Source organism: Notamacropus eugenii, chromosome 5 (genome assembly GCF_028372415.1).
Source record: "Notamacropus eugenii isolate mMacEug1 chromosome 5, mMacEug1.pri_v2, whole genome shotgun sequence".
Taxonomy (NCBI): domain Eukaryota; kingdom Metazoa; phylum Chordata; class Mammalia; order Diprotodontia; family Macropodidae; genus Notamacropus; species Notamacropus eugenii.
In genome coordinates this window covers 436,999,709-437,015,366 of record NC_092876.1, presented here as the reverse complement: position 1 = coordinate 437,015,366, position 15,658 = coordinate 436,999,709, and the positions used below count along the sequence as shown (strand labels likewise).

Genomic DNA, 15,658 nt, shown 5'->3' with positions numbered 1-15,658 from the left:
CCTAGGACAATTTAAGATCAGAAGAAAAATCCCAGAATCAGGTTTGGTCCCAGAGAAGAGTAAACACCTCCAGGCTAGGGTTCACTTTAACAACAAGAGGCAAACCTTGGGGTTAGCTGGGTTGGGGAGCTGCCTGCGCCCAGGATAGTGAGGGGAATTGGGCTTCAGAGACAGAGAAAATCAGGGGAACCTCTGCTGACAAGGAACCCAGACCCAGCTGTACTGTGAAAAGCTGTGGGGGTGAGAAGGAAAGCTCACAAACCCAGTGAATGCAGAAGCAGTGGGGCGGGATGCCCTTGGCTGTGGGCATTTACAGGAGGTTGGAGGTTTGGCTTTGGTTCCAGGCTAGAGGGAAGAACTGAAGATCTGGGGCAAGAGACACCATCTTCATATACCAGGACTATTACCACAAAAATGCACAGGCAACGGGGAAAGAATCCAACCGAAGAAAGTTATTATGGGAATAGAGAAGATAGGGGGTTCACTTCAGAGGAGGATAATGAAGTAAAGAAATCCCCTTCTACCCCAAAGAGTAACCATCAAATGGTCACCTGCCCCAAAAGAATTCACAGAAGAGATTAAAAAAGACTTTAAAAATCAAATGACAGAGATGGAGAAAAAAACTAAAAAAATAATAAGAATGATCCAAGAAAAACAAGAAGATTATAGAAGGAAAGTCAACCAGTTAGACAAACAGAATCTTAAGGAAGAAAATAACACCTTGAAAATTAGAACTGGACATGGAGAAGCCAGTGAAATTATAAGAGATCAAGAAATAATTAAACAAAATATGAATAGTGAAAAAAATATAAGAGAAAGTAAAACATTTTATAAGAAAAACAACAGATCTGGAGAATAGATCAAGAAGATAAAAATAATCAGACTAACTGAAAGCTATGATCAAAAGAAGAATCTTGATACAATAATACAAGAAATAAATAAAGAAAATTGTCCTGAAACATTAGAACAAGTGTAAAAAGTATAAACAGAAAAAATACACTGGTCACCACTTAAAAGAGATCCTACGTGGAAAACTCACAGCAATATTAGAGTCAGATTCCTAAACCCCCAGTTCAAGGGTAAAATGTTAAAAGCAACAAAAATAAAACAATTTAAATATTATGGTGCCACACTTAGAATCACACAAGATCTAGCAGCAAAGACAATAAAGGACCGTAGGGCTTGGAGCACTATATATATTGAAGAGCAAAAGAACTGGGGCTCCAGCCAAAAATATCATACCCAGCAAAGTTAAGCATAATTCTGAATGAAGAAAAAAATGGACATCTGATCAACTATCAGACATTCAAGACTTTGAAAAAAAAATCAAAGATTTGACAAACAAGAGCCAGGAGAAACAAAGACTGATGACAAGGGATTCGGTAAGGACTTCAATTCAGTTAGTTTACTTCTTATATATGTAAAATGCAAAATGTATGTCTTAAGATTCTTATTAATAATTGGGTAGCTCATAAGAAAGAAGGGGGTAAACCTGAGTATGATATGAATTTAAAAAGTAAAACCATTTAGGAACAGATAAAAAGAGTAATTATTTTACACAAATGAAGTTCAAAAGGAAGAATCGATACAGAGGAATTAGATGGGGGAGGAGGGATGGTAGTTCTGGTAACCTACTTTCCATTGGGAATGGGTTTAAGAGGGAGCAGTATATATATTTAGAAGAGTATAAAAGTCTTCTGAAGTCAGAAGAAATAAAACGGTAAAAGGATAGGGAGAGGAAAAGGACAAGAGAGGGATCTTTAGAGGGGAAAGTGAGAGAACAAGTAAAAGGGGGATAGAGAAAGGTGTTTAGATCAATGTGAATGGGAGGATTAAGGGAGGAATTTCTAGAAGGGATGGTGACAGAATAGGGGCTATAGAAAAGTGTTTAGATTTATGGGAATGGGAAGATAGGGGAGGGATCCTTGGAGGGGGGTAGGCAAGTTAGTGGATAGAAGTAAAGTAGTAGAGGCAGGAGGGATAGGAAACAAGAGATATGCACAAACACAAAAACAAAGATTAGGAGTAGAATTTGTTTGGGAAAGACTATGTATATATGTATATGTATATATGTATATGTGTATGTATACATCCACAGCTATAGAAAAATATGTCCACACTTAATTGTAGCCCTCTGGGGGATAGGGGGTAGGGGAAAAAAAAAAACAAAGTAAAAAAGTGAACAGCAGAAAATAAAAGAAAACTTATAAGGAAGTAAAGAAAAGATGGACAGCTTCCAATACAAGGTGTAGTATTTATCATATAGGCTTTCTTGAAATGAAAATTTATTGTTAGATATTATGAATCCTCTCTTATGTTCTTCTATGCACATGCCATATGTTTTCCTCTTTCTTACTTTGTATTAAAATTCTAATATTTAACTTTATGATATGTTTGTGTTTCTTTTCTCTATATTCATGTTCTGGTGTTTGAGTCTAAAATAAAATTCAAAAAATAAAGAAAAAAGAAAAAGAAATTACGCATAATATCCACAACTGTACCTGTGTATACCAAGGTATGGTTCCTTCCACATGCAGCAAATTTGACTTTTTCAGGTTTTAAAGCTAAAAAAAGTGATTAAAATATTCAGATCATTTCTGACAAATGCAAATTCATTTTTGTTTATAGAAAAAAACTTTCCTTTAATCATGTCATTATACTACTCACAGTCTATCAATGACTTCAAGTACCTTCTACATTAATACAAACTTCGGACAACTGTTTTCAACTGCCTAATAAACTTACCATTGACCCCACTGCTGCACCCTTAGAACGGAATTCCAGTGCTTTCTCTTTGCCCCTGTAGCTCACTTTGCTTTTCGACACTATCTCTTCAAATTCAAGAATAAGCTCTTTGAAAACAAGGACTGTTTAAGCTTTTTTTTGTTTTTGTTTCTCTAGCTCTTAACCCAGTGCTTAATACAGAGCAGATCCCTAACCAATGTGTTTTAATTCTTTTTCTCATTCATTCAAAACTTTCCACCATCCTCCTATTTTTCATATTATTGCCATCCATATATATGTAAATATATGAGTGTATATACATATACGTACACATATTAATATATGAATGTGTATGTGTATACACATATATGTGTGCATATGTGTGTACGTTTATACATATGTAACCTTTGTTCCAAAGTCAGTCTACATGATTGTCCTCCCTATTTCTCTCTTCTGTTTCCAAGATTCATTATACCTCTGTGTGTGTGTGTGTGTGTGTGTGTGCATGTGTGTGTATCAGCTCACTGTCCTTTCAATCTCAATTTGAAGTCCTTATCCTTCAAAAAAGTTTGGTCTTTCCTGACCATTTTCCACCCATCATCTACTCTTTTCTTCGACTAATAGTCTCTCTTGATCTAGTCATTAGATTGTTATAATCCTTTTATAATATGTAACTACTTAGGTTAATTCCATGTTGGCCTGTTTTCACCCTATCACACCATAAGAGATGTGGTAACAGATAATATCTATTATTGACTATGTATTTTCAAGGATTTACTTTTTTGACTAATATATAAAATTCAATTTAGAGTGACATAAAAAACAATTTACATTAAGATTACAATTTGAAACTAGAAATTCCACTATTAAAAAAATCCTTTTTCTAGCCCTATTACCATTAGTCTTTTAAGCTGTCTCTTAGTTTAATATATGACCATGTAGTACAGTGCCTAGCACATAGTAAGTGCTTAATAAATGCATGTTGACTGACTGATATCTAATTAAGGCCTTAGTATGTGAGATCAATTTATAACACACAGGAAAGTACACTATGTATAACTAAAAATTATATAGAATCTGACATCAAATCTCTAGCAAGCAAGAGTTCAAGATCCACAGTAAGGCAACAGATGAAAGGGATTCTACAAAATAAGTCACTTTAAAAAGAAGTGAAACTGAAAAGGACAAGAATCTGTATGCCTCCTGTGACCTTCAGGATGGTTATGCTAACAACAAATAATAATGACAGCAACGCTACAGCATCTGTTACATGCCGGGCCCTGTGCCAAGCACTTTATAATATCTCCTTTCATCTTTACAACACTCTTGGAAGGTGGGTGCTATGACTGGTCCCAACTGAGGTAGACACAGTGACTTGCCCAGGGTCACACAGCCACTCAAGTCTTCCTGATTCCAGTCCCAGCATCATTCACTATGCTTCCCAGCTGCCTCAACAAGGTGAATTTCAGTTTGAGGCATTAAAACATAACGACTTCTTGAATGCCATACACATTAAAATTCTAAATATTAATTAACATTAAAATCAGTGGACAGAAAGGAAAAAGTGGGCTCAATTTTGATTTTGGAACCGTTTCGGTCATGTGACCCTGATCAAGTTATTTAACCCCTCAGTGCCTCAAGCAGCTTTCCTAGGCTGTCAGGTACTCAATGGTTTCCTCACCAGGTGCTTCCCACACTGATGAAATCATAGCTCCTAACAAAGGGAAAAAATTTTTCAAGTTAATCTTAAAATTTTTATTATATCACAATTAAAGACAAAACTAAAAACTAATTTTGTAAGAATTGTATAGGACTTAAAAAATAAAAGCAAACATCTAATATAGTTACTCTTAACAGGACTTTAAAGGTTTATTGGTAAGTTATTTGTTAAATGGGCAAAGAATAAAAAAGCAAACAAACCTTTTACACACGTTGGCTTATTGACAGTTGTCTTTGATCCTAATCCTAACTGGCCCCAGTTGTTGCTGCCAAACATGTAAAGTTTATTATTTCCTGAAAAAGAAGAGAAAATTAATGAAAAATCCATCATCCTAAACATAAAATGTCAGACAAGATCACCTACCTTTAAGTAAGCCATACTTGGAAAAAAGGTACTGTTATCTTACCTTTAAGCTGTTTTGTATACCTACTTATGTTTAAATTATGCTGGTCACAACAGAATTTCTATTCCTACACAGTAACATTTTTTATGTTATAGAGATGACCTTACTAATTCAATAGATCTACTCTTATAAAAATGTATGTAAGACTAATCATACTTTAAATTTAGTAACGGAATTTACAATTAAAGTAAATCTTTGGTGAGGCCTTTGGTCAAGTGAATAATCATTTTTATTCTTCCTAGGTTTTTATATATTACATTGCTAAAAACAGTTTACAACAGTATAAATACAGTAAAATAGGTTTGCCTAATTTGCTTTTCACCATACAAGGTTTTACTGACCTGTTATAAGAGCAGTATGTTCATCTCCACAAGACAGATATGCAGGTATGTCATTTTTTAACCAGAACTTGCTGGGAATATTTTCTGCAAACTTGCTTTTTCCAAAAGTGAAAACAGCACCTGAATCTTTAAATATACATATAAATATTTTCTACTTTAGAATTTATACTACATTGTCCATCAAAGTCAAAACAAACAAACAAAAATTCAATAATCCACTTATACACAGGTTTTGTCTCACCTAGCTTCTTCTGCTCTCATATTATTTATATCTTCATTCTGCTAATAATGAGTTAAATTTATTTTCTTGAACAAATCCATTAGCATTGACAGAATCAGGGTATTCAGAGTTGGAAGGGATCTAAGAGGCCATCTATTCCAAAGTGGCCCCAAAAAGGAATCCCCTCGGTACTAAGAGTTTAATCCAGCTTTCTTCAAGACTCCTAAGCACAACGGATTCCCACTATATCATGAGGCTGGTTATAGCTGGTTGTCCTAAAAACCAGCTTCAGTTACTCCTTACTCTGAATTCTACCACATGAAGACAAAAAGAACAAGCCTCGCCCATCTTCTATGTGGCATCCTCCATACCAAGTCTTTTCCACTGGATAAGCATCTCTCATGCTTTCAAATGCTCCTCACAGGACAAGCCGGTCCTTCACTGTCTGGGTTGCCCTCTTCAGGTTACTCTCTCCAGCTTATCAAAGTTGTTCCTAAAATGTGGTGTCAAGCACTCAATGAAATACCTTAAGTATGATCTAACCAGGTCAACATTTACTATCACAGCCTTCATAGTCCTCAGAACTACAACTCTCAACAAAATCTAGGATTGCATTATTATTGAATTAGGGAGGATGTAAGAAATATGTTAATTAAAGGGAGTCAGTAACCTATAGAAATCAAGCTTCTGTTAGTACATTGTTTTTCAGGCGCAAAGTGGGTTTTTCTCCATCTATCATAAATATAGAATTTGTGAAAAGAAAGGGATTCTTAGCCAGCACTTATATATACATACACAAATACATATATGTGTGTGTGCACTTGTTATATGTGTGCATAAACACACATATAAATATGCAGAGATAACTATTTTATCATTTATTTCAATATAAATAGTTTTATTATAATCCTATGTATTTCATTTCATGCCATTAAAAACATCATTCTGAGAAAGGATCCACAAGTTTTACTACAATGTCAAAGGATTCTGTGGCATACAAAAAAAAGATTAGGAACCTCTGTTCTAGAACTTATCCCCACTAATGAATCACTTTCTTTGTTTGGTTTTCCTGTTAACGGAGTAAAAGCCTCTGGTGAGCTACAACTTCATGGTCATTAATCTAAGACCTCATCATGATCATATCCCATCTCATTGCCTGAATTCTCTGACCTGAAATTACACCCCTCTTCATTAAGCTTCAATGATAATCTGTGTCATTCATTTGACAGACGTGCTAAAACATCCTTTCTATCACTGTTTCAAACTTGTAAAATATTTTGTTACTATAACTAGATTGTGGAACTCAAGAAAAGGGACTATGTCCTATAATTGTTATATCTCTCCCCAACCTCCACCCCCAACAAATACACAGTACCCTGAATATAAAAGATGCTTAATAGCTATTACGTGATTTTTTCTGTAACCATTGCCTCATCTCTTTTATCCTATGGCACCACTGAAGCCTCAGTCCTGGAAATTTGGTCATGGAGCCCTTTGACAGAGGGAACCTCTTCCTCACACCCTAATTAGTAGAGATGACAGAATTTCCAAAGCTGGTATCAATATCTGACAAGGTAACATTTCACAAATGGCCACAGCCTTTCTAACATGGAGAACCTGGGAAAGTCAGGAACATGAAAAGCAAAGGAACCAGATGCTTTAATGGCTCCAGTCAGCAGGGATAACACTAGCCTTGCAGTGATCACATTGTGACTCCACATTTCAGGAAGGAAAGTACAATAACAACCACCAAAAAAAGCCTGCCAAAGCCAACAGCACCCTGTTTTCTATTCCAGCATTTCCCAAACAGTTCCACAAAACCTTGTGGTTCTGTATAACATGAACAAAAGGGCTATAAGAAAATGTCAATACTAGACAATAATGTGCTTCCTCTAAAATATTTTTCAATGCTTTAATAGATCAGTGTGTATTCGCTCCACAATATAGATCACATTCATGCTTTCTTCATTGTATACAGTTTTTATCTGTGTTCTTCTATGGGCCTTTCAATAATGCTAGCACATTTCCCCTGTGGTTTTTTGTTTGTTTGTTTACATTTTCACATGGACTGTCTGTGCCCAATCTGTGGTAGAGCATTCCAAGCTCATATTCGTCTGATCAGCCACCATCGTGCACACTGACACTTCACTTTATCATGGTGATGTCATTTTGGTCCTCTTCGAGAACGAAGGACAAACAACCAACCAACATTTTGTGGCTGAAAGTGGAGCACTCTCACAAGCAGAACTGCAACGTTCTTTCCTTTTGGCCACATGACTAGCCTACCTCCTTTCCTGACTACATTTATTTCTTCAGGATATTCCTTACTGTGATTCCTCACCATAGTCTCAATTCTGGAAATATACTATATCCTGCTTGAACCTACCAGGAATCTCTCTATTAGATGACCCTTCAGGTCAGTTAAAATTTCATTCCTCAGAAATTGCTGCGTTCTGAGATCTTCAGCTACACAGAACTACATAGGAAAATGTGGGTATTGAAAAGGTGTGCTTTTGCACCAAGTATCAGCTTGACATAATTTCCCAAATGTCATCCCATTTTTTCCTTCATATTCTTTTCTGGACCCAATTCACTATCCATCTATAATGCCTATACTAAATATATATATTCATGTACTAACTCAAAGGACTGGCCATCCAACTACATGTTGCAACAGGCATTATTAATTCACCCAGTTTTTCCTGCACAGATTATTAAGCCAATTGCTTTTGGCTACTAAGCCAACTCACTGGAAGCCCTATGATACCCTAGGCTTCATGAGAAAAGCACAACATCATCCATGAATGGAGCATATCAAGAAACTCACCATCTAAAGAGAATCCTATTTCCATATGGGCCCTGCACCAGACATCATCCTAAGGAATGGAAGGAAGAACAGGTCTAGAGAAAGCTTTGATGTGAGAATCCAATAAGCCATATCAACCAAAAGCATAAATGGATGATGCTAGTGGTAGGAAACTAAATAGCAGTAAAATGGAACAAGTCTGTCAACATTTCTATAATGATCTATTTTCATTATCAGTGAAGGAAGAAGCATAATTTTGGACTTTAACAATTTAGTACCCAATATGCTACACTAAGAAGAAAGCTCTAAAGACAGTAAAATCAAGAAAAAAACTGGACTAAACCAAGCACACACAGAAGAAATCTGTGCTGATAATTATACTACCTTGACAGCACTAAAGGATTCCTTTACTGGACACTAATGAGAGGAAAGACAGGAAAATGGAGGAAAATATGGATAATATTAAAATTCAGAAAAAGGTAAGATTTCTAGGAAACATCAATAACTACTGACCAAAAGGCCTTTCTCATCTTTTTAAAATCTTTATGAGAAGGATTCATACATTCTGAAAGTATCATCGATCAAAATATGAAAAGAAAATTGTCAAGCTTTCTCAAAGGATTCTGCACAACATACAACATCTTTCTTCGCATAACCAATAAGAAAGCATTTGATTCAGGGGAACCAGAGTCATAAAGGCTCTCACTTCAGCAAGAAGTCTCTTGTGCAAATATTAAGATCATGTTAAGATTCCTTGATAAACATAACTAGTGACCTGATTGTTAACATTCAGTGTGTTATAAAACAACACTTCCCTCCAATGTCCCACTCTAAAGCTACTTATGCCTTCTGCTGTATCCTCTGCTCTGTATGCTTCATAGGTAAAAAACTTGCTTTCATCTTCAGTCTTTTTCCTTTTCCATTTCTTTCATCTCACTGAGAACAGTGAACATGTCTCCTGATAAGTATCCCTGTGCACCCTTCCCAGCACTGACTTCACTTTCCCTCACCCCCACCTCCCCACTCACAGGCTGGGACGAGGAGTTGGAATACTCCTTGCTCTCCATTACCACTTCTGGGTTCTTCCCCTACTATCACCACTCACTCAGTGACCTCTCATCCTCTGAGGTTCACTCAATCCATAACTACCACCCAATCAAAATCCTGGTAGTGGTTGTCTACTAATCTCTGGGATGTTTTCCTTCTTTCCTCAACGCGTTCAGTACCTTCAATCTTTCTCTCCTCAACTCTTTATCTAATACTAGGAGATTTCAACTACATATAGATGTTCCCTCAAACACCAGAACCTTACAATTCCTCACCTTCACTGTATTTCCATGCCCTACTCCTCCATTCCACCTTACCCCAACACAACGATGGTTATATGCTTGATCTTGCCAGCACCCACAAAAGCCTCACTGCAATATTCATGATTCTGAAATTCCTTTATCTATCATAATCGATCGTTATTTGACCTCTCCCTAAGCCTTGCCACTCCAAATACGTTGTTGTGGTTTTCCAATGCCTTAATTTCTGTCCTTTCCAAAGCTATCATCCTTGTACTACTTTGCTAGCAGAATGCACCTGCTACTTTGGTGAATCAGTTTAATTCCACATTTTTCTTTTTTTTGAGTTCCTTGCCCCTTAAGATATCAACAATCTCTCCCTGAAATCCTCAGCCTTGAATGGCTCCTACCTTTCACTGCTCTCACTTCTACACACATGCTACTGATTAAAGTTGGAGAAAAACATCAAACTGTTCTGACTGGGTCCATGACAAATTTTTGTTACATAAACCTAAGTGGGACCTCATCATGTCAAGGCAATCCTTTTACGCCTCTTTAATTAGCTCATTATCCACTCCACACAGCAGCTCTTCCAAACCTTGACATCCCTCCTCAAACTTCCCATACCTCCCTCTCTCTACCCTTCTCTCAGTACCAAAATCCCTGCCTGGGATTTTACTGAAAAAAAATTGGGGGGTCATTTGCCAAGAACTCCCTTTTTCCCCCTCTTCATCTCACATCACGCAGATGCTTTCTGTGACTACCTCCTGCTTTCCCCCTCTCATATGAAGAGGTGGCCTTTCTCCTTGCCAAGGCAAACTCCTTCACATGTGCAAATGACCCCATTCCATCCCACCTTCTTCGGTGGTTTGCCCTGCCATCATCTTCATCTTCCCATTTATCTTCGTTCTTTCCCTGTCTACTGGTTGCTTTCCTACTGACAACAAAAATGTTCATGTCTCCCCATTTCAAAAAAAGCTCACTTGTTCTGTCAATCTGCACTACTACAATCCAGCTACTCCCTTTTGTGGCTAAATTCTTTGAAAAATCTGTCTATAATCAATTCCTCCCCCTCCTTTTCCTCTCACTCTCTTAACTCTCTATGGTCTAGCTTCTAACTTTATCACTCAACTGAAAACTTTCTCCAAAGTTACTAATGATCTCTTAATTGCTAAATCTAATTTTCCCCCAAATTCTCACCTTTCTTGACCTATGTTGACCTTTAACAACATCTGAGCATCCTCTCCTCCTTGATGTTTTCTTTTCCCTAAGTTTTTGTCACACTGATCTCTCCTGGTTCTCTTCTACTTGATTCTCTTTTGCTAGATTTTCATCTTTTGTTGTGCCCATTGAGGACAGGTGTTTCTCCCAGGTCTATGTTCTGGTTCCTCTTCCCTTCTCTCTCTATACTATTTTATTTGTTATCTCAACAACTCCCTCAGATTCAATTACCTCTATGTTGATGATTCTGAGATCTGCTTATCCTGCCCTAACCTCTCTCCTAAACTCCAGACTTGTATCAAATAATCTATTAGATACGCCAAACTGGATGTCCCTTTGACATCATACTCAATATATCCAAAAATGAACTCATCTTTCCCCCCAAAATTCCTCTCTTCTGAACTTCCTATATGTTGTCAAAGATAACACTATCCTCCCAATCACCCAGACTCAGACTCTCAACCTAGAGGTCATCCTTGACTCATTGCTGCCTCTCACCTACCATATCCAATCTATTACCAATAACTGTAGATTTTACCTCAGGATTCTTCTTGTTTATGCCCCATTCTCTCCTCAGACACTTGCACCCCAACTCATGCAGGCCTTCACATCTTCATGCCTGGACTATTACAACAGCCTGCTGGTTGGTCCACCTGCCACAAGTCTCTACCTACTCCAGTCCATCCTCCACTCAGCTGTCAAACTGATCTTCTTAAGTTACAGGTGTGATCATGTCACCCCCTAATTAAGAGACTCCAGTAGCTCCCTATTACCTCTAGGATCAAATATAATATTTTCTGTCTCACATGCAAAGCCCTTCACAACCTGGCCTTCTCAAACCTGTCCAATCTTAATATACTTTACTCCTTACCATGTACTCTTCAATCGCATGACTTTGGCCTCTGCTGTTCCTTACACAAGACACTCAATCCTTCCAAATCTCTCCTCCTGGCTTCCACGGCTTTCTTCAAGTCTAAGCTAAAACCTTATCTTACGAGAAGCCGTTCCTGATACCCTTTAATATTATCACCTTCCCTTTACTGACAATCTCCAATTTATCCTGTATATATCTTACCTGTACACTGTTGTTTTCCTATTGTCTTCCCCATTAAACTCTGAATTCCTTAAAAACAGGGACTATTTTTTGCCTTTCTTTGTATTCTCAATACTTAAATGTCTGGCATGTAACAAGCACTGAAAAAATGCTTATTGATGGACAGTTCAAATCCTACCTTAGGCTTCAAGGAGGACTCTCCCAGGCCTCCCAAGTCCTACTGGCTTCCCTTCTGAGACTATCTTCCATCTATTCCATGCTGTATTGATCTAGTTTTTCACCTGTCTCCCCAACCCCAATTAGAACATGAGCTTCTAAAGGGTAGGAACTTGTCCTTACTTTTCCTTTTACCCACAATAAGCACTCAAGAAATGAAAAGCAAGTAAGAAATGAATAAATGCTTGCTGCATAAATAATAAAATAGGTGGTTATATGTTTTTTCCCCTAATCCTCTTCACTATCTGAACTTAAATTACCCTAAATATTTTTAAACCTTCAGTTAATTTGTGTTAAGCACATGTAAAATTATGAATTATTATTTAAGCCAAAATTAAACAGAATAAAAAGATTGGAACCCTCCAATCATAAGCAAGGCTGAGGAGAGAACAGAGACGATACACAGAAGATAAGGATGTGTGCTTGTCCTTTGTAGCCGAAGAAGACCGTGCTGTCAGAGAAATGATGACATGACTTGCACTTGGCTTTGTTTTTGAGTGAGGGAACAAATACAGGAAAGAGGAAAGAGACAATACATAGGAGACAGGGAATAAAAACAGAAGGAAAAAGAGATGAGAGAAGTCAAAGATTTGTCCATTTCAAAGACAATGGGCAAAGATCAATCTGAAGGCAGAGGAGAATAAAAGCTATCGCATGAAGTTAAAAATGTCAATAACTTAAAGGAATTTCAAACACAGACTTCCAGTTTCAATTTTCATTTCTCTCTGTTGTTGTTTAGTTGTTTCAGTCATGACTCTTCATGACACCAACTGGGGTTTTCTTGGCAAAATAGTGGAGTGGTTTGTCATTTCCTTCTCCAGCTCATTTTTACAGATGAGGAAACTAAGGCAAACAGGGTTAAGTGACTGCCCATGGTCACACTGCTGGTAAATATCTGAAGCCAGATTTGAATTGAGAAAGATGTGTCTTCCTGACTCTAGAACTGGCACTGTGGCTGCCTAGTTGCCATGTGTCTCTACTGTGACTAGAAAGTAATACTCTATTTTTCAATAATTTCTTTGCCAAAATATTGCTTTATGTCCCATTGTCTCAAGCTCAGTGGGAACCAGAAGGTCTGCTTTACAGATGGGACAGTTAAGATACAGGAAGGGTGGAAGTTGCTCAGAGAAGATTAAAGAGAGACATCCAGAGTTACAGACTCCTGCTTTGACTCTTTCAAATCTCAGCAGGCAGAGTGGTGTAAAAGGTGACTAGGGTCGTATGACTTTCATCACATTATTCATGCTTCTGGACTTCCAAGTCCTATCTGTAAACTAAGGGAACTGGAACAGATCTCTATGACCTCTTCCAGAAGAAACAGAACTTCTAGAGTAGGAGACGCCAGGTTCTTGCTAAACATGGCTCTTGCCAGACCAAGTTCACTCATCTCCATAACCGTCTCTTCACCATTACTACCCAGTCCCTGATACTTTCATCTGATACAATCCAATGAACAAAGTATCCATTATAGCGCTGATTAAATGTCGCACCCTCTTGGCCAGTAGCTCTTAAACTTGTTTGGCCATGGCAATACTTGTAGGAAGAGAAGGAAAAGAAAACCCACACACTCCCATTTACTGCTACCGTACGTGTGTGTGTCCGCATACACAAAGACAAAACAAAAACACAACTTACAACATTCACCAAAAAACCGGCAGGGTTTTGGATCAGATCCCAATGAGAAATATCCCAAATAAATGATCCCCCCAGCTGTTCTGGCTCCCCAATCCCCATGCCCCAAGTGGGGTGCTACTTCCTTCATCTGTGTTTTGCATCTACCCATGGGCGCTCACGCTGCCTCCCCAAGTACAGACCACAAGCTTCTGGAGGTGGGAGGCGGTTTTAATACTCTGTCTCCGCATCCCCACACTGCATCCAGCAGGTGCTCAATGGATGCTCGTAGAACTGATGCTTACCCACAAAGTCACTGCCTGACTCCAACTCAGAACCCAATCTCTTCCTTACTGCTCAGCCCAAACCGAGGGGGACCCCAGCTTTAAGGACCGCTGGGAGGCAGGTAAAGAGGCCCCTGTCCCCCAACTAACCAGCTGTGCGGCTGTGCTCCTCACCTCACCTTCTCTGGGATGATCGGAAAGGATTTCATCCTTCCAGGGGTGGGCCTGGGGGGCTCCCCAAAAGGACCTTATAGTTTGCTGGGGGTGGAGGGGACTCGGGGCTTATTATCTTCGTCCCCTTAGGCCTCATCCCCATCTCCAGCCTCGGGGCCTTTATCCCATCCCCGACACCAGACCCTCCTCCCGGGTCCACCCCAGCCAACCGCCACCTCCGGGCGGAACGGAGCGCCGCGGGAGGAGAAGGGAGGGACGGGGCGGAGTGGGGGGCGCGACCCCCGGCGACGCTCACCGGGCACCAGCTCCTCCGGCTCCCCCATGTCGGGGGCGGCTCCGCACGGCCTAAGGCTGCGCCCCGTCCTCCTCGTCGGCGGCCCCCGTGGTCCCCATGGCGCGGCTCCGGGCATCGGCGGGGGAGCGCGCCCGGGCTCCCGGAAGTCAACAAAGAGCCGCCAGGGGCAACGGGGGCGGGGCGGGCGGCGAACGGAAAGCGGCGAACGGGGGAGGGGAAGGAGGAGGGCGGGCGAGGGCCCGGGGAGCAGAGGATTGGGAGGGGAGGGCAGAGCGGCCCGGGACGGGGCCGGGCCGAGCGCCCCCTGCCGGCTCGGAGGAGTCCCGAGCGGCGATGGGGGGCGGCGATGCGGAGCTCCGAGGAGCCTGCGGGCACACATGCGCACTGCGCACCGCTTGTCTGCTCCGGCTCCCCTGATGCGTCGTTCTGCAGTATTGGCACAGCGGCGCCACATCTACTTCAAAGTGTATGCCATCTTGTGATCAAAGCCTTTGCAGCTCCCAGCGCGTAGAAAGGGCACGTAGGAGGCAATCAATAAATGCCCGGAGACTTCACTGATAACCAGAGACACTCTGTTTGGATGGAGGGCCGGGGCTGTTTCGGTTTTTGTCTCTCCATCCCCACTCTGCATCCAGAAGTGCTCCAGAGATGTTTACTCCGGGGAATTCAAATAAAAAGCCTCCTCTACAGAGGAGGTGGTGATTCACTCATCTTACCCTTGAATTCTACTGCCACGTGCCAACTCTTTGTGTCCATAGAGCATCCAGCAGGTGCTTAATAAATGTTTATTAAACTGAAATGAACAAGGGATAATTTCCAATAAACAAAAGCACAGCCTGACTCCAGTGTACAACATCAGTTATCACAGTCATGGGAATGGGTCCAGACAACCACAAGCAGAGGACTCAGCGGCTGCAAAGTCAAATTTGTGGTGTCTCCTGGATCTATAGAGGCCCAACGTGATAAAGGAACGTGTCTGAAAGACAGGGCCCTGCTCTAACTTTAACTCAGAATGCAATTCCTCACCAAAGGCGCTATTGAGCTTAATGGCAGAGTAGCCGAATCAATCGTAAATTCTGCAGTTTGGGTGATTTCAGTGGCTGCTATAAGGAGAGGTGATCAAGTGAGCCCCTTCATTAGACAATCCCGATCAAGTGAGATTAAAAGTGGTCTTTTGTACAAAGGGCACCTCTAATGGAAGTAGACATAAGCCCTTGACACCTCCTGGAAAGCACAGAAATTCCTCTTCTTGGTTCCAGTGACAAGCCTCCAACGTGATTGGCAGCTGAGTGGATAAGGCAAA

General features: G+C 40.1%; 1 protein-coding gene across 5 annotated transcripts in view; it reads right to left on the bottom strand.

Moving 5' to 3' along the window:
* RPGR (retinitis pigmentosa GTPase regulator) overlaps positions 1–15,328 on the bottom strand; it is a 90,292-nt gene extending 74,964 nt beyond the window's left edge. For all 5 annotated transcript variants that reach the window (XM_072615173.1, XM_072615176.1, XM_072615177.1 and 2 more), the window contains exons 1-4: positions 14,356–15,328; positions 5,189–5,314; positions 4,645–4,737; positions 2,502–2,564 (exon numbers count right to left, since the gene is read on the bottom strand). In XM_072615173.1, coding sequence (XP_072471274.1) covers positions 2,502–2,564; positions 4,645–4,737; positions 5,189–5,314; positions 14,356–14,809 — 736 coding nt within the window. In that variant the 5' untranslated portion in view covers positions 14,810–15,328. The remainder of the gene's footprint in view (positions 1–2,501; positions 2,565–4,644; positions 4,738–5,188; positions 5,315–14,355) is intronic.
* Positions 15,329–15,658: the final 330 nt, after the last annotated feature.